At 37.1% G+C, this 17,348-nt stretch overlaps 1 protein-coding gene across 4 annotated transcripts in view; it reads right to left on the reverse strand.

Annotated features, from left to right (window-relative positions):
• NOS1 (nitric oxide synthase 1) overlaps positions 1-17,348 on the reverse strand; it is a 358,775-nt gene that overhangs the window by 75,439 nt on the left and 265,988 nt on the right. For all 4 annotated transcript variants that reach the window (XM_077462056.1, XM_077462053.1, XM_077462055.1 and 1 more), the window contains exons 5-10: positions 16,450-16,595; positions 14,403-14,565; positions 10,448-10,539; positions 10,163-10,304; positions 2,125-2,264; positions 1,517-1,691 (exon numbers count right to left, since the gene is read on the reverse strand). In XM_077462056.1, the coding sequence (XP_077318182.1) occupies positions 1,517-1,691; positions 2,125-2,264; positions 10,163-10,304; positions 10,448-10,539; positions 14,403-14,565; positions 16,450-16,595 (858 nt within the window). The remainder of the gene's footprint in view (positions 1-1,516; positions 1,692-2,124; positions 2,265-10,162; positions 10,305-10,447; positions 10,540-14,402; positions 14,566-16,449; positions 16,596-17,348) is intronic.

A 17,348-nucleotide genomic window follows, 5' to 3' on the forward strand; every position in this document is an offset into this window, starting at 1 on the left:
TGTCCTTTTGTTAAACACATGATTTTAATTTATATTAAGAAATAATAATATTTTCCCTATATTGTTGTAGTTCACTAAATTTGCACTTGATTGATTTTATGATTAATTATTAATGAATTTATGATAAATACCATTCACTGCTTTAGTTATGTTGTAAGATATGTATACCATTTATGGTCATCTGCAGAAAGATGGTGCTGGGTGGAGTGGTCTTCCAAATGAGTTTTCTGTGGTAGGTCATTTGGCAGTTTCTAACAATGACACACATTGTCAGTCTCTGGGTGTTTCTCTGATATGGGCTGTCTGACATGGACAATCTTTGGTAATTGTTCTAATGTTGCCTCTGCAAGGCTTTCCAGCATGGCCAAATGTCCTGTAATAGTCTCTTTGTAATGTGGGCAGTCTATATAAGTATTTCTATGCCTTGATCATTCTTTGGTAACCTCTGTAAATCACAAGTCTCTAATAATATATATATTTTTTTTTTTACATGACAACGGGGGTTGGAGTCATTGGCTGAATGAATAGGCTGTTTCAAATCATTAGCTGTGGCCTCATCTTATTGCAGGTTTCTAGATCTGCAAAGACTTACTAAAAACAATATGACTATGAAAACAATATAATGGGGACAAACTAACTGGAGAAAAATTCAAAACGAAAGTAAAGTATTATTTTCCTGAAAGGGTAGTTGGTGCTTGGAACAAACTTCCAGCAGAGGTAGAGTTAGTCAACAGCAAGTGGCTTCAATCATGCTTGGGACAAACATAGATCTACAGTCAGACAATAAAGTTAACAAAAACAAAAATAAAAACCATGTATTTAAAAAAAAAACAACAACAATAAACAAACCAAAAAAAGGTTGACTCGATGAACTACTTGGTCACTTTTCTGTGTTTAACTGATTCAGCACTTGTTCAGAAATTATGCTGACCGCAGCATTTTCATACATACATATAACCAATTCGCACAGTTAATGAAATACAATCATAAAAATACAGCCCTACAAGCAACATACATAGTAAGGGAAGTCTTGGGAGCTGCAGGAAGCTATATGTTATGGAGAGGGCATACTTAATTTCTGTATTACAAGCAACAAGCTAACAGTGCGTCTGCGAAGCTTGTAAGGGAAAGACAGCCACTGGCTCTGCATTATAGTGACATGTTGCTGCTTAAAGGGGCTCATGTTAATCTAGAAAAATGATAAAGCACCCCTTACCTCTTCAATTTAGGAGATTTCTTTTAAATAAACAAAATAGCACAGTACAAGGAAAAATACTGTTGTAAACCTAAAAAGCTATTTTCCACCATTCCAACAAAGAAAACATTTCAAACATCAACATGTTTGTTTTACTGTTTTTCATGTTTTACCCATGAAGCCACTGAAATGTAAATTTTAGTGAAATATTGTGCACCATCTATTGATTAATATGTCCTTCTGAAACATACAAATATTCAGTAAGCGTGGTCAGTTATCTATTGCTGCCAAAAGGTGGAGCTCTTTACCAGGCCACAGTACCTCCATTATGTTATAGCGGGAATTGTCACAGTAATCTCGAACTCCAATTTCAGTGCCCATGTACCATCCACTGAAAGGACATGCAGTGAACTCCAATCCTCCAACCTCCAGCAGTAAACTGGATACAGCAGGCAATCCATACCATTTCAAGTCCAACTCCTTAAACCAGTCAAACCTGAAAGAATTAATAAAAAAAGTTTTTTTGGTCAAACACCACAAACCCAAATGGCAGATTTTAAGTGAATACTTTTCTTCTGCATTTGACATTTACAGTATTCATATTTTGACAGATTCGATTTTTGATTAGATTACCAAAAGAATACAAAGTCTCAATATTTTAACAAAGAAAAAAAAAGTGTGAACAATATAAATGACATACAAATAATATTTGTGTATATAGAACAATGTAAATGATCTATTACTTAAATAAACAGCACTTGGTTCTATGATGCCCAGGTCACTTGTAATATTCCTCTAGTTAATACTAATGTGTACATTCTCTATATATATACATATATTGTTGATTTACACCTATGAAATGTATCATAATAAGAGTTCAATTTGCTAATGACCCAAAGTGAGTCTATATTCAAGGTCTGCTATCATACTTCGGGTGCCGTATCTGGACTTCCATTATCAGTTCTGGGGGGATCTCAAAAAGCTCAGGGTCATTGCCATCTGCTTGGAGTACAAGAGGAAGGACATCAAAACGGCCTCGTGGAGCTTTCCAGCCTTGCTGAATACAGATCTGTTAAGGGATGTAATAAGAAAAAACAATTCATCATTCACAAAGCAAAACGTTTTTCTCATGTAAGTCTGTTATTCACATTAGCACTCCATCTTCCTGAAAGCAAATATTGATCTGGGGGTTTGAACTTGTTTTTATAAAATCACTGACATTCATGCAGTAGTGTTTTTTAACCACTTGCCGACCAGGCTTTTTTCACCACTTTTTGTTTACAAGTTTAAATCAGTATGTTTTGCTAGAAAATTACCTATAACCCCCAAACATTATACATGTTTTTCTATCAGAGACCCTAGGGAATAAAATGGTGATTGTTGTAATTTTTTTATGTCGCGCGGTATTTGCGCAGCGGTTTTGCAAAAGATAGTTAGAAAAAATACACTTTAAAAAATACACTTTAATGAATAATAAAAAAAAAAATTAAACACAATATTTACCCCAATTTTCTTGTATTATGTGAAAGATGATGTTATGCTGAGTAAATAGATACCTAACATGTCACACTTTAAAATTGCACATGCTCGTGGAATGGCGACAAACTAGGGTACTTAAAAATCTCCATAGGTGACACTTTAAACACCTTTAAAAGTTACCTGTTTAGAGTTACATAGGAGTTATAATGCTAGAATTATTACCCTCGTTCTAACATTCATGGTGATACCTCACATGTGTGGTACGAATACCATTTACATATATGTGCACGACTTACGTATGTGTTTGCTTCTGCACCTTTTATTTTTTTAATCACCTTTATTCCTGTAAACATCCCTTGTAAGAAATAAGGATGACATGTCCTCTTTATGGAGAGATCTGGGGTCAAAAATACCCCAAATCTCTTCTTCTTCTTCAAAAAGTATCTTTTATTTAAAAAAATGTAAAAAATGACTCCAGCCTGGACTGGAAGTGATGTCCTGACATCACTCTGGTCCTCCAAGGTCATAGAGTTAATCAAAGAGTATGTACTCTTTGATTGCCTATGGGAGCAACTGTTGGAACATTTCTCAGATGAAACAGTGGAAACAGCCCAAAAAACACCGGCGAGCGGTGGGAGGGGGGGAATGTCCCCCCTCCCACCACTTCGGAAACCATTCCAGCGGCTCATGACCCGCTTGGAAGTGTTTCATGATAGCTGCAAAAAGCAATACCAGGGTTATGGCTGATATCTTAAGCCATAATCCCGGTAAACCACTTGAACACCACAATGTATATATATGTACATCATTAATGCTGCAGCCAGACTCATCCACCTTACCAACCGCTCCGTGTCTGCTACTCCTCTATGTCAGTCCCTTCATTGGTTTCCACTCAACCAAGGAATTAAATTAAAAATACCAACAACATCTTACAAGCCATCCACAATTAAGCCCCCGGCCACATCACTAGCCTAGTCTCAAAATACCAGCCTAATCATTCTCTTCATTCCTCCCAAGACCTCCTTCACTCTAGCTCCCTCGTCACCTCCTCACATGCTCGCTTTCAGGACTTTTCCAGAGCATCTCCAATCCTATGGAATGCCTTACCGCCTTAGCCCAATCTATCCGATTATCTACTACTCTGTTAGCTTTTAGATCCCTGAAAACCCTCCTCGTCAGAGAAGCCTATCCTACCCACACCTAACAATTGTATGTTTATTTTTTCCATTAACTCATCCCCCACAGTTATTACCTTTTTTATCACTTGACCCTTCCTTCTAAATTGTAAGATCTAAAGATCAGGGCCCTCTGATTCCTCCTGTATTGAATTGTATTGTAACTGTACTGTCTACTCTCAAGTTGTAAAGTGCTGCGCAGACTCTTGGTACTATATAAAGCCTGTATAATAATTATAATAATATACGCATTGCATTCGGTAAGTGGTTTGAATAATACAATTGTTAAAATGTTAGCATTTAGCTACTGGCCCACTTTTTCTATGTATTTACTTTGTATGCAAATAATTAGTTTCCTAGAAAAAAAGTATTAAAGTGAATGAAGTGTGACCTGTTAATAGATGGACGTAACAGCTATATGATTGTAGAAGCAATACCATGGAGAACCTTAGAACACTTTCTGATTAGTCGAAAATATCATTACATCCTACAGGTTATCTTATTATTATTTTTTTTTAAATGGTTGCTATGCACTGTTTGTACTTATGTGTACATGAGGAAGCCATATTTCCTGTGTGCATCTCATGGTTCTGCTTCCTGTTACATGATTGTTGTGTTTTACTGCTCCCATTACAAGTCTATGCAGCTAATTTACTTAACGATTAGGGAAAGTTGATTAGGCTTGGAGAAACATTCACTTCAATACCCAATTATGTGCAGGGAAATTTTGCCTTGCTCGTGATTGGATGACTAAAGTGGACACAGTTTAATTTTATAATAAAGTACATAAAAGAATAGTGGCTAGTTTTTTAATAAATCAACCTGAGTGAGTCAGCACAGTCAACAATTATTAAGAGAGATACAGAGTAGTTGCACTCAATGAAAGTTTTGTCTAGAGACTGAGTTACAATTTTCTACATTTAATATAATAACAAAAGCATATATATATATATATATATATATATATATATATATATATATATATATATATATATATATAAAAGAAATATTGTAAAATTATGAAAGCCACATAAAAAAATAAACAAAATAAAAATGAATTCATAATATTCTTAGAGTAATTAGTATTGCGGTGTACTTTATAATGCTGCAATACTAACTCAAAAATATGTAATCAGTAAAATTACTCTATATTTTTCCTTTATTATTAATAAAATATAGCTTATAAATTACTATAAACAAAACATGATGACTGTTTGAAATATTATTTGTCATTGTGATCTGTCTAAAGTCAAATGATATATGTGTCAAAAAGATATACCCAAACAAAGAGAGAAACAGCTGTACCACTTTTGACAGAATGCAGGTCAGTGGGAGCCTTGTGTAAAAAAATCTAATTTATTAAACTCCTACAGTTGTATAAACACACATACAGTAAAATGTATTTACAACGAACATATGACAATCAATATATTCCTAAAATAAATCCCCTCTCTGGATTAAAACAATTACATGCTTTATGGCATCTATCGCTCTCTCTTTCTTTCTCTCTCTTTGTTTCTTTATTTTTCATTTTGATTTTTTATCCCTATTATTATTTTTGCTTCCATATGTATTCCCTATGTGATTATATTGGTTTATTATGATGTATTAAATTGTCTATCTTGAATGTATTCTTGAATGTATTAATTACCTTGCACTAAGAACACAAACTTTGAGAATTTTAATGTTTTAGTTATTACACAATTGCATGGGGCACAGTGGGGGAGATTTACTAAAACTGTAGTTTGAAAAATCAGTTGCAGCTCTGCATCGAAACCAATCAGCACTCAAGTTTTAGCCCACGTTCACATTGGGCGGATTTGGCTAAATCGGCAGCAATTTCCAGCAATGGCACTGTCCGAATTGGTGCGGTGCCGGCTTTGCAGTGCCGTACTGATTCCCAAAAGTTGTTCCTGGTGACTTTCAGGGGCTATTTGAATAGACATCTGTGCATGAACCCAAATTAACTCAAATCAGCGAGTCGCTGCAGTGTGAACCTGGGCTCATTATCAAACCTTAATTAAACAAGCTGAATTTAGAAGCTGATTGGCTACCATGCAGAGCTGCACCAGATTGCGAGTGCTCCCGTTTTAGTAAATGTCCCCACTATGATAACTTTTTGTTGCAATGACATGTAAATTATTATCTCTATAATTAAGCACAATCCAGGTGAGAGGGGTGTGGCCAAGAGCAGGAACTGTGAAGAAGTCAGTTGTTTAAAAGAAACAGTTGGGTTTTATACTTTTGCTTTTGTGTGAAGTAGGACATGTTCTTTTTTTGGGGCCAGCACCTAGCGAGGAAGCTGAGCTGAGAGGTTGTGTAGAGGATGCTTGGAGTGGCGCTGTCTGGCTTATCTTGTAAGTTAGGATATTATTAGTATTATTCTTTACCTCTGCAAATGTTGACAGCATGGAAAGGAAAAGGGTTGAGTGTGTAAACAAATAAATCATGCATGCTCAACTATGCTGCAGTATCAGTCTGATACTGCAGCTGTCCCTTGCTAGTACTAAGTCTGAGTGATCACATGATTGCTGATCACTCAGCTCTCTGTTTGGTCTGCCCCTCCAGTGCTCACTGGAGTGTCGGCTTGGGTGGTGGTGGGATCATCTGGGGTTGGCTCTCAGCTGAGCGCTGAGAGCCAGAGCCAGCTTTCAATCAGGCAGCTGGGTGGATCCCGACAATATAGCCCAGCTCCTCCCAGAGCCTAGAGTGGCTAAAGCCCCCTGTCAGTTGATTCTGGGTCACAGGAGTGCAAATGTATGTGCACTTCTGTGACCCAGTACACAAGTATGTTCAAAAAAGCTTTGGGCATACTTCTCTTTTTTTCAGCTCTCTATTTTTTTAACCACTTCTGGGCCACCGCATGCTGATATATGTCCTAACTTTGAAAGGGATATCGTTGTTATGACAGCAGCTAGCTGCCATAACCCTGGTATCCGCTTCTTCGGTGGGCGGTCCGCTTTCTGATAATAGTGGTCTCTGTAGTGGGTCTTTTTGACCCCAGATCTCATATTTAAGAGGTCCTGTCGTGCTTTTCTTCTATTACAAGAGATGTTTACATTCCTTGTAATAGGAATAAAAGTAACACATTTTTTTTTTAAAAGAACAGTGTAAAAATAAAAAATAAAAGGTAAAATAAATAAGGAAAAAAATGTAAATGCCTCCCCTTCTGCAGAGCTCGCATGCAGAAGCGAACGCATATGAAAATGGTGTTCAAACCACACATGTGAGGTATCACTGCAATTGGTAGAGCGAGAGCAATAATTCTAGCCCTATAACTTCTCTTAACTCAAAACATGCAACCTGTAGAATTTTTTAAATGTCGTCTATGGAGATTTTTAAGGGTAAAAGTTTGTCGCCATTCCACGAGCGGGCACACCTTTAAAATGTCACATGTTGGGTATCAATTTACTCAGCATAACATTATCTTTCACAATCTAAAAAAAATTGGGCTAACTTTATGTTGTCTTATTTTTTTTATTAAAAAAAGTGTATTCTTTCCAAAAAAAGTGCGCTTGTAAGACCGCTGCGCAAATACGGTGTGACAGAAAGTATTGCAATGACTGCCATTTTATTCTTTAGGGCGTTAGAAAAAAAAATGTTTGGGGGTTCTAAGTAATTTTCTAGTAAAAAAAAATAAAATGTTTTTAACTTGTAAACAACAAATCTCAGAAAGAGGCTCGGTCCTTAAGTGGTTAAGGAATATAATCAGTAGGACCTACATTCAGTTTTAATTGGGGAACACCTAAGTTCTTCTGTCTGTACCGAAACATATGCCATGAATGATTCGAATTGTTTTTATTCAAAATAAAGGATTCATCTTGGGGACATTATTGCTTTTTGATAAAAATGAGCTCGGATCTCTTTCATTTTCTTTATTCATTATTTAATATTCATGTTTGCTGGTCATCAATGTTGGATTATTATTAATATAGTGTTCAGTGATTGGTTTAGCATGTGTTGTAAAGTTCTGTTTAAACGCATGTGGAATAAAATGCTTTACTTTGGCAAAAACAAAAAACAAAAAAAAACAGCACAGTCTGTATTTTCAGTCAACAATGGTAAACTAAGGGCACTTTTAAATATATATATATATGGTGACAACATGTGGGAGACTGAGAGTGTGACTGACGTGCTGAAAAGTATTGTTGCTAGAGAAATATTTCTGTCATTGAACCCTGGAAAAATGACAAATAAATGTGTTCATGTAACAGCCTGTTTACACTGGAGTGAAAGGTTTTGAAAATAGCATACACTGCAGTTGTTTTTGTTAAAAAGTAACTTTTCAAGGGAACTTTTCAGTTAAAAATTCTTCATTGCACAGGGCTGTTGTTGAATCTCTTAACTTTATCCCTATAACTTTCTGTTTTTAAAAAAGGTCATGAGTCCATCTACCGTAGTTTAACCAATATAAAAAATAAACAAATAGAAACCTCCATATACACAATCCTATAACCACAGTTGATCCAGAGGAAGGCAAAAAAAAAACCAATAAAGCATTATCCACTTTGTTCCAGTGGGGGAAAAATTCCCTTTCTGATCCCCAGAGAGGCAACTGGTTATTCTTTGGGTCAACAATCCCTGGTGTTATTAGCAATAAATGTTTAAATCCAGTTACATTAAAACAATCTACTGAGCTGGCCAGAACTAGTTCTTGAAGAAGTTTATTCCACATTTTCACAGCTCTTACTGTCAAAAAGCCTTTCCGAATGTGTAAGCTAAATCGTTTTTCCTCCAGATATAGAGTCCCCCCTTGTCCTCTATAATGATCTCACTATAAAGCCCCATACATATTATCATATTTTCTGCTGATTTTTGTCTTCAGATTTACCAAAACCATGTAGTGCAAGGGCCTGCCTGATATCATACAAATTGAAACGCCTAAGGTTTGACCTCATATTATATGTTTTTTCTAAATCTGAAGACAAAAATCAGCAGGAAATGTGATAGTGTGTATGGGGCTTAAGAATCATTTATGTATGTATACATATTTATCATATCCCCTCTTAATCTCCTCTTCTCAAGAGAGAATACATTTAATGGGGTGGGCAACTACATGGCAAATGAGGTTTAATGTGGAAAAATGTAAAATAATACATTTGGGTGGCAAAAATATTTACTTGGTTACTGTGCTCGGAGGCGGAACACACTGTGCAGTGCACTCCTAGTACAAACACAGTGGCGCATATATGTGGCCCCATGGAAGAAGTTCCACTTCCGTAAAGGGTGTATATATGTGTATTCTGTGTGGGAGGGGTTAAAATATTGCTTTCTAGCAAAAATTGTTCTAGGTGGTCTAATTAAAGTGATTGTGGAGACTAAAGGTTTTTTACCTAATGCATTCTCCGCATTAGAGTTTAAAACCTTTTCTGTTTGGCTCCCCCCCCCCCCCCCCAGCCCTCTGCCACATACTTACCTGAGCCTTATCTCTGTCCAGCGCTGTGCCAGAGAGCAGTGGAGCTGCTATTTCTATCCCTCCTCACTGGACTAAGTGAGAGCAACAGGAGCCATTGGTTCTCGCTGCTGTCAATCACTCCAGTTATGACGGAGTGGGGGGCAGGGCCAAGCCGCACCGTGTGTGTCAATAGACACACACATTATGGCTCACTGGGGGGGATACTTGAAGATAAGAGGAGCTAGAAGTGCTGGCAGTGGACTCAAGAAAAGGATCGGGGCTACTCTCTGCAAAGCCACTGTGCAGAGCAGGTGAGTATAATACATTTGTTATTTAAAAAAGAACAAGAGTTGAATATCACTTTAAACTCTCAAGTATGGAAGTAAACTAACTGGTCTGTAGTTTAATGGTAAAGACCTTGATCACTTTTAAATACAGGCACCACATTGGCCATGCGCCAATCCAGTGGTACAACTCCAGTCATTAAAGAGTCCCTAAAAATGAGAAACAATAGCTTTGAAGTAACAGTCCTCTTTCTGAGGACACATTGGTGTAACCCATCTGGTCCTGGTGCTTTATGTAAGTGATGTGTCTACTCGCTACCATAATAAAAGTGATTACTAACAGTTACCAAGTGTACAGCATGTGTCTGTGATGAATGATTGTGATAATATTACCATGAAACTGAGAAGCTCCCAGTACAATATGAATAATATTGGTACAAAGCATGCATGAGAAGAAGCAATGCACTTACAACTAACAGTTGTGTTCCTACAATGGATTTATATGGAGTATGGTTCAGATCTGGTAATTATTACATCTACACCAGTGATGAAAATGAACCCATGTTTAGTGGTCCATTGAGAATGCCATATTTCCAATGACATCCTTTACAGTCAATGTTAAATATAAGGTTACCTCAGTTAGTTCTACATTAGCAGGATCACCCAGCACAGAGCCATCAGGTTGTTTGTATCCTGCATAACGAATGAGTTGAGTATTCCAGACCCTGAAATCATGTTTTCCATCAGTCCTTTGAGGGAAGATAGTGATTGCTGATCTGTGAAAAGACAAGGTATAAGCTATCATTATGACATATGATGCAGGATATCATATGGTGTCTTAAATTTGTGGTACATAAATATTTGACTATCATTAAATAGCGATGCTTGGTCATCATCTGTGAATACTGAATGTTCTTGCCTGAGGTTGCCTTTGTTGGTGGCATATTTGATGTGGTTGCAGATATAATTGAACATTCCATGGGCAGTGGTACAGTCTCGAGCATCAAAGACCTGGGAATAATGCAAGAAAAAAAAATTAGTGTGTACCCCTAACACAAATTCAGTCCTCTCCAATTCACGACAGGTCTTTTTAACAATACTGATATCTGCTTTGTTTCATATCTATAGATATGTTAAATAAGCATACAGCATTACCTATGTACCATCCTCTGTAGAGTTTTAAAATTATAATGGATCAGAGCGTATTTTTTCTGATATGGTGTATACATCAACTAGTTATCGTTCCTGCAAAATCCTGCTTTCCTAAACTCCAGACAAGGTTTCTTTATTACTTTTGCATATAGCAGGAAATGGTGATGAGCCATTCTTGTGATGTAAGTGTAGTAAATAGGCTGCTGCTTAGGTAGCCACCAGCCACTGGAGAACACTAAGTAAATACTTGAGTTATAGAAGATATCAGAATACCCAATGAATGAATGAGTCAAACAATCAGGTGTGGAAAAATTCTTCTTTACTTTAAAGTCAATAACCATGTTTTGGTTGTTACATGAATCTTCCTTTTTAGTGCTTCTAATGATTGTTGAATGATAAAAAGTCAGAGTTAGCTCAGGAAACAGCTTAGATGAAGCAAGTGTTTGTTTCACCTAAACTGTTTCCCAATCTCTCACTGCCTATTATTTATTCAACACACAATTAGAAGCCTTAGAGCAGTGGTCTCCAAACTGCAGCCCGAGGACCAGATGTGGCCCTTTGCTTGCCTTTATCCAGCCCTTGAGACACTATTCCTCCCACTGATAGGAGACACTATTCTGACAATTGACATCAACAATGGGGCTCCATTTCTCTCACTGACACCCACAATTCCTTCTAATGATAACAATGATGGGGTACTATTCTTCCCCCCAATACCTAATATGGCAATGTTTACTCCCACTGTTGCCAGGAAAATGTCCATTCCCACTGGACACAGTCAGGCCCTGCTAAAGTCTGAAGGACAATAAACTGGCCCTTTGTTTAGAAAGTTTGGAGACCACTGCCTTAAAGGAGTCCTGTAACCTCCTCAATGCATTGGCTATTGTCTTTAAATAAATACAATTCAATCACAATTCAACCTGATTGTCGGACTGATCCAACACTTGGGTGTTCTAATTTCTTTTACACACTAATTGTTATGACTGTCTGTGTGTTTGGGAGATTTTCACACAATTCCTGACCTCCAGTCACCGTGAGTACAAATTTCCCAACAGAAGTACATATAGGGATAAAATGTGAAAGAGTTTTTTTTTTTTTTTTTTAATATGTCTATTCAAAGTTTAAGACATATAAGCACAATACAATAATATCAAGTTCGATAAACACTATATAAAATGAACAGAAGTAATAAGGATACAAATAAGATGTTCAAATAGGTTGTAAAAAAAAGTATGCATTGCATAATAGGCTGAAGACAAGTATTTCCATCAAAAGTAATACAATAATTAGCTTTCTTGCATGGAACATGAAGATAAAGCTAAGATGCGGGTTGGATGACTCTCAACAAACATTGTTACATTAGCTAGAGGTAGCAGCAGAGTACATAATATGGGTCGCAATGTAAACAAAATCAAGACGCTGAACCTGACATATAAATAGCTAAAATAAAGGGAAAGGGGGATAGGAAAGAGGAAATGCAGGCAGCTGGACCTCCATGAGATCGCAGGTTCTGCAATGGGAGAAACAGTAGCCATTAGGATAAACGAAGGCTGGAGACAAAAGAGATCAAGGGGCTATTAGTTTCAATTTTCCCAAGGAATTGGTCTAAAAGAGATTTTAACCTTTCTCCACAATACTTTGAACGTCTTTTTATTACCGTCTAGTTTGGATTTAGAGAAATTGCCCCCAGGACAGGAAGTGAGTCAAGATCTCCCAAACAGTGACACCAACAGCAATATGAACCCAAAAGAGGCTCTAACAATTCTATGTTCTTTCAAAAATAAAAACAAAAGCCCAGAAACCCCCCCCCCCCCCCAAAGTGACAGTATAATGTTTTTTTACCTCATCTTAGTTTGCAAAGTTTATAAATAAAAGTTTTATTACTTTTTTTATTGAATGTACAAAATTGTCTTGTTCATTTCATACAGGGTGCATCTGTCAGTGTCAGTGTACAGAGCAGCCCCAGCAATGTGTTATGCTTTTTGGCAGCCTGGACATATAAAAAAACAACATGACATGCTGCCGTTTTGGATGTCCTACTCTACTAAATCGAATCTGTTCAAAATGCAGTGCAGGTTTGAAAGTGCATGAAGTACAATTTGATTATCTTAATTTTGTTTTACAACAATGAAAACTATATTGCAAACCTTATGGACAGAAGTGAGTTTTTTAGGTGCTAGATATAGTAAAAACCATATACAATAAAAATATCACTTTTTATTTAAGACATATAAAAACACAGATATTTTAGTGTCAGATAAGGTATAAATTGGTACAACTGGCATGGAGAAGGGCCAGTTGTACCAATATATGGCACCCCTAATTCATCTACAATTTAATAGTCATTTTAGTGAGTATACTCTTTATGCATTTTTTGGCTGATTTCAGCTACCTGTGTCTGTCCATCAAATTTTCTATCTGTGATGGCAGACCAAAAACACTTTTTTCATATTTTTTTATTTTCATTTTTATCTCTTACTTTCCCTACTTTATAGTTCGTCAGATAAAATCTCTCTTTTGGCAGCTCTTGTTGGCCCATCGGGGTGATTCCATATTGGCTTGGGCGCCTGTCAGTGGAGTCCCGTGGATTCCTGTCTGAGTGAGTGGATGTGTGACTAGCCCCTGCAGACAGTGTTCTCAACATATTTTGTGTCTTTTGCTTTTGTTGTTCATGAATTCTTAACATTATGACCTAAATGTATGTTCTCTCTATATATTTAGTACTGCGCGCAATGTTGCTTTGGTGTATCCCCTGAGGAAGCCCATGGTGGCAAAACATGTCGGGATAAAAATATACCACCACCCGCATGACAAGATATTTTTATCCATACCTGGCCCTTCTCCATACCAGTTGTACCAATGTATACCTTACCTGACACTAAAACATCTGTGTTTTTATATGTCTTAAATAAAACAACATGTAACAATGTGCATTGTCTGGGTACAGGTGCACTTTAAACTTTATACATGAACATAGGGGAATTGATCAGCCATTTCAATACAAGCTACAGCCACAACATTAGAAGGTAAGGCAAACAAAAAACACAGGGAATATAACTAAGCTAACAGCTAGTTAAAACACAAAAAATGTACTATGCCTTTAAAGGCTAAGTTCACATTTGTTAGCAGAAAAAAATGCACATGCTTTGGCAGGTAAAACTGTGCATTTATTATTTTTTACACAGCAGGCTGCAAAGCATTGCACCCGTGATCAGTAGATCTTATGTGAAATGTCAGGCTCCTGCAGATACTGCCTACAGCTCTCTTCCTGTACTTCTGTATGGACAGACAGTTAACAAGCTACAGGAGGTGTCAATGAACTTCGAAGGTGCTGATCAGTCTTATTGCCACAGTGGCAGATGGGGATTTTAATTCATTTATTCATAGACTGCCCTGAAAGAATGATGTGGTTGTGTGGGTGGAGCCCTGCCAATTTTTAAATGTGACAGTGACTGTGGGGGAGAGGATCCCATGCCTGATGTCACAGGTAGGGGGTCGCAGGGATTGATGGGGGAGTATGTTGGAACATGTTGTATGGTGCATCCTATAACATGTTTCAAATGGTGAACCTATCCTTTAAGTACTGTTTTACATTGTAAAAAGAAACAAAACTTTACAACTAAAGTACTGTTTTTATATTCTTTATAGAAAAAAGTTCACAACCCCTTTATCAAATTGTTGCAGTATAAAAGTTGCAATGCACAGAGAGTGATTAGTCTCACCTGTAGTTTAGACCACTGGATTCTTCCCACACAGCGGGCTGCATTGCGCCAAGCATGCTTAGCTCCATATGATAGCTCAGTGTCTCTTAGCTGGTAGGTGTCAGTTTCTTCAATATCTTTCCTTACTTCTTCTAGTCTGTCCAAGTGTGCCTTTGAGCCAAATCTAAAATAAATATTATATATTACTATATATTTATATTTATTATTATTCATTTTTAAGCCCCCCATTTACATCTGTTTTGTGGTGTGTTTTCCTACTCTTGTAATCTCTACTAAGCACTACTTCTGCCATTTATCAGGACAAATACCAACACTTGAAAGTCATTAGAAACTGTGGTGCTGTGTTACTGAATAGTGGTAGTGCTTGGCTCCAGCAAGGGGTGTGACAAAAAAGTTGGGGCCTATAGTATGTGAACATCTTATTTTCAATAATTTTTATTGAAGAATTTAAAATATAAGAAGAGTAACAATAGGGAAAAGCATACAAGAGGTCTGTAGGGCTGATAAACACACAAATAACAATACAGCTGCAACAAAAATGGGGGGTTATTACATTCCATAAGAGTAAGTGGTGCAATGGCCTGTACTACACAAAGAAGCATAAACCACATATATTGATCATATCTGAACATCTTAATCAGGGGTTCCCCAGATACAAGAAAATAAAGAAAGGTACAATCAGACACCTTAGATCCTTTTTTGTTAATTTATGTACCAAACAAAGGTTCTAGTTTTGGCCCAGATCAGGCTGATTCACTGAAAGTGCATAGCCACTAGTTTTTAGCTAATCTGTCTGCCCTCGTTCACCAAACTCAACTCCTGGTGCAGGAAGTAGTAACTAAGCACCCTTCTCCATAGGTAGGTTTTGCATAACCCCCAAATTCCCCCATGTCTGCCTCACAGCAAATCAATAGCCATCATTATGTAGTGTCTGTCCTCCGGAAGGCAGTGTCCTTGTTTACTATGAAAAGGTAAGGAGGTTTACAAGAGACCTGCCACCAAATTATTAGAACCCCCGTCAACTAGGATTTTAAGAAATAACAGGTCTTCAAATGGAGAGGGGAGGTTGGTGTGGAGACAAGACAATCTTCATAAATGACTGCTTGCTTAAAGGGAACCAGTCATGACTGATGTGTGGGAGCTACTATTGCTGTCCTGTTTTTAGAGGTGCATGTTCTTTCGAATCTGTTGTTTACTACCTGGTGTATCATTGACCTGGAGCAATGCATATGTGCATCAGATGTTCTGGCAGCTGTCAGAGTTACCAAGTAGTAAAGAAAGAATGAGAATGGCAGTCCTAGAGACTGCATTGCTGGTATTGTGTATTGAATGGACCTGGGAGACATTGTATATTGATGAATCCATTTTTTGTGGGCGTTAATATATACCAGGCCCCACAAGCCAAGGGAGCCTGTTTTTGACTGCCCATTGGTGTCTTCTGAATTGGCTCCCATGGGACAGGCTTAATCCATAGGTGTTCATGATACATACCTTATATATTTGAGATTAGAGAAGTCCTGAAGAAACGCGCAGACTTTGTTTCTCATCTCTGTGCAGTGTGTCACTATAGGATGTAAAAATGAATCTATGTGTTCCCTGTGCAAATCTATTTCTAATGCATATATATATGTAATATGTAATTTTAATGCCCCGTGTTGTGGTATTTTATAAAATTTTGAAATAAAATATAATTTATTTGGATCAATTTTTTTGTACTAATCTGATATTGGAGGTACATTCAAAGTCCCCCTTATTTCTATGTTTTGGCCCTAGAGACTGCACCTATCCTGCTAAACCGACACATTTTAGCAAATAACACAGAGCAAACATACATATACCCTCAGACTACCAAATATAAATTAGTCTATTTGAATACAAATGTATAGAGGGACACTTGGGATGAAAAAAAGTCTAGATGACCCTTCAGATTCCAGAATTATGTAAAGCATAAAAGTGAACATTTTGTTATTGTCAACACACATTTCAGTTAATACTTTAAATGTATTTTTCCAAGTTTTATTATTCTTTGAAAAAAAAATCAGCTTACCTTTTAATTGAAGTATAATATTGATCAAGAAACTCCTTGGCGAGGGGTAGAAGCTGCTCTTTAGTGCGAATATCATCTGGCTTACGGATATACTGAGGTGGGGTCATTACTGACCCCATACACATTTGTGGGGTGCAAGATGTAGGCTAAAACATAAATACAAATATATGTAAATCTAATTTGTACCATGTTGTATTTAAATAAAACAAGCACTTGGTCTATTATAATGCCATACATATGATTTCAGGTGATTTTGAAAAAAAGTGATTTTGCCACAAAATTACTGACTTTGCTGTTAGTGAAATGTTGCCTAAGGGGAAATTTTTTTAAATGTTTGTAAATTCAGTTATTCCAATTCTTGCCAGCCCTTCTGTAATAACAACTACAGGACTACAGTGGGAGGGGCTGAGTTTCCCCTCTGATGGCAGCCAGGCAGTCATGTGGCCGCACATTGGCGATGTGCAAAAAGGTATTTAGCTGCAAGATTTAAAAAAAAAAACACAAACACTGTGTAGTATATTTTTTTATTGCAGAGGGGCTGGCAGGAATTGAAATCACTAACTTTACTGGCAGACAAAATAGTGTCAGGAAGGGGGAGATGGCTCACATGCAGAATCCTGAGCTGACAGGCAGGGAGGGAGGGGGATAGGGAGAGGAGCATGTAAACTTACCATGGTATCATGGATCAACAGCCATGATTACCTTGGTCAGCACATTAAGTGGGACACAGGAAAAGGCAGGATCAACCAGGTATATTACAACATACAATGGGGCAAATGACACTGCTCAAGCACTATGCACTTTAACATGCTTTAAAGGAACAGGATCTTTGTTTTTTGTTTTTTTTGTTTTTCGGGTTACAACCTTTTTAAGCTGCTTAGGTGAAATTTGCTTAGAAA

Source organism: Lithobates pipiens, unplaced genomic scaffold (assembly GCF_037356315.1).
Source record: "Lithobates pipiens isolate NorthernLeopardFrog02 unplaced genomic scaffold, aLitPip1_a1.2 Scaffold_3, whole genome shotgun sequence".
Lineage (NCBI taxonomy): Eukaryota > Metazoa > Chordata > Amphibia > Anura > Ranidae > Lithobates > Lithobates pipiens.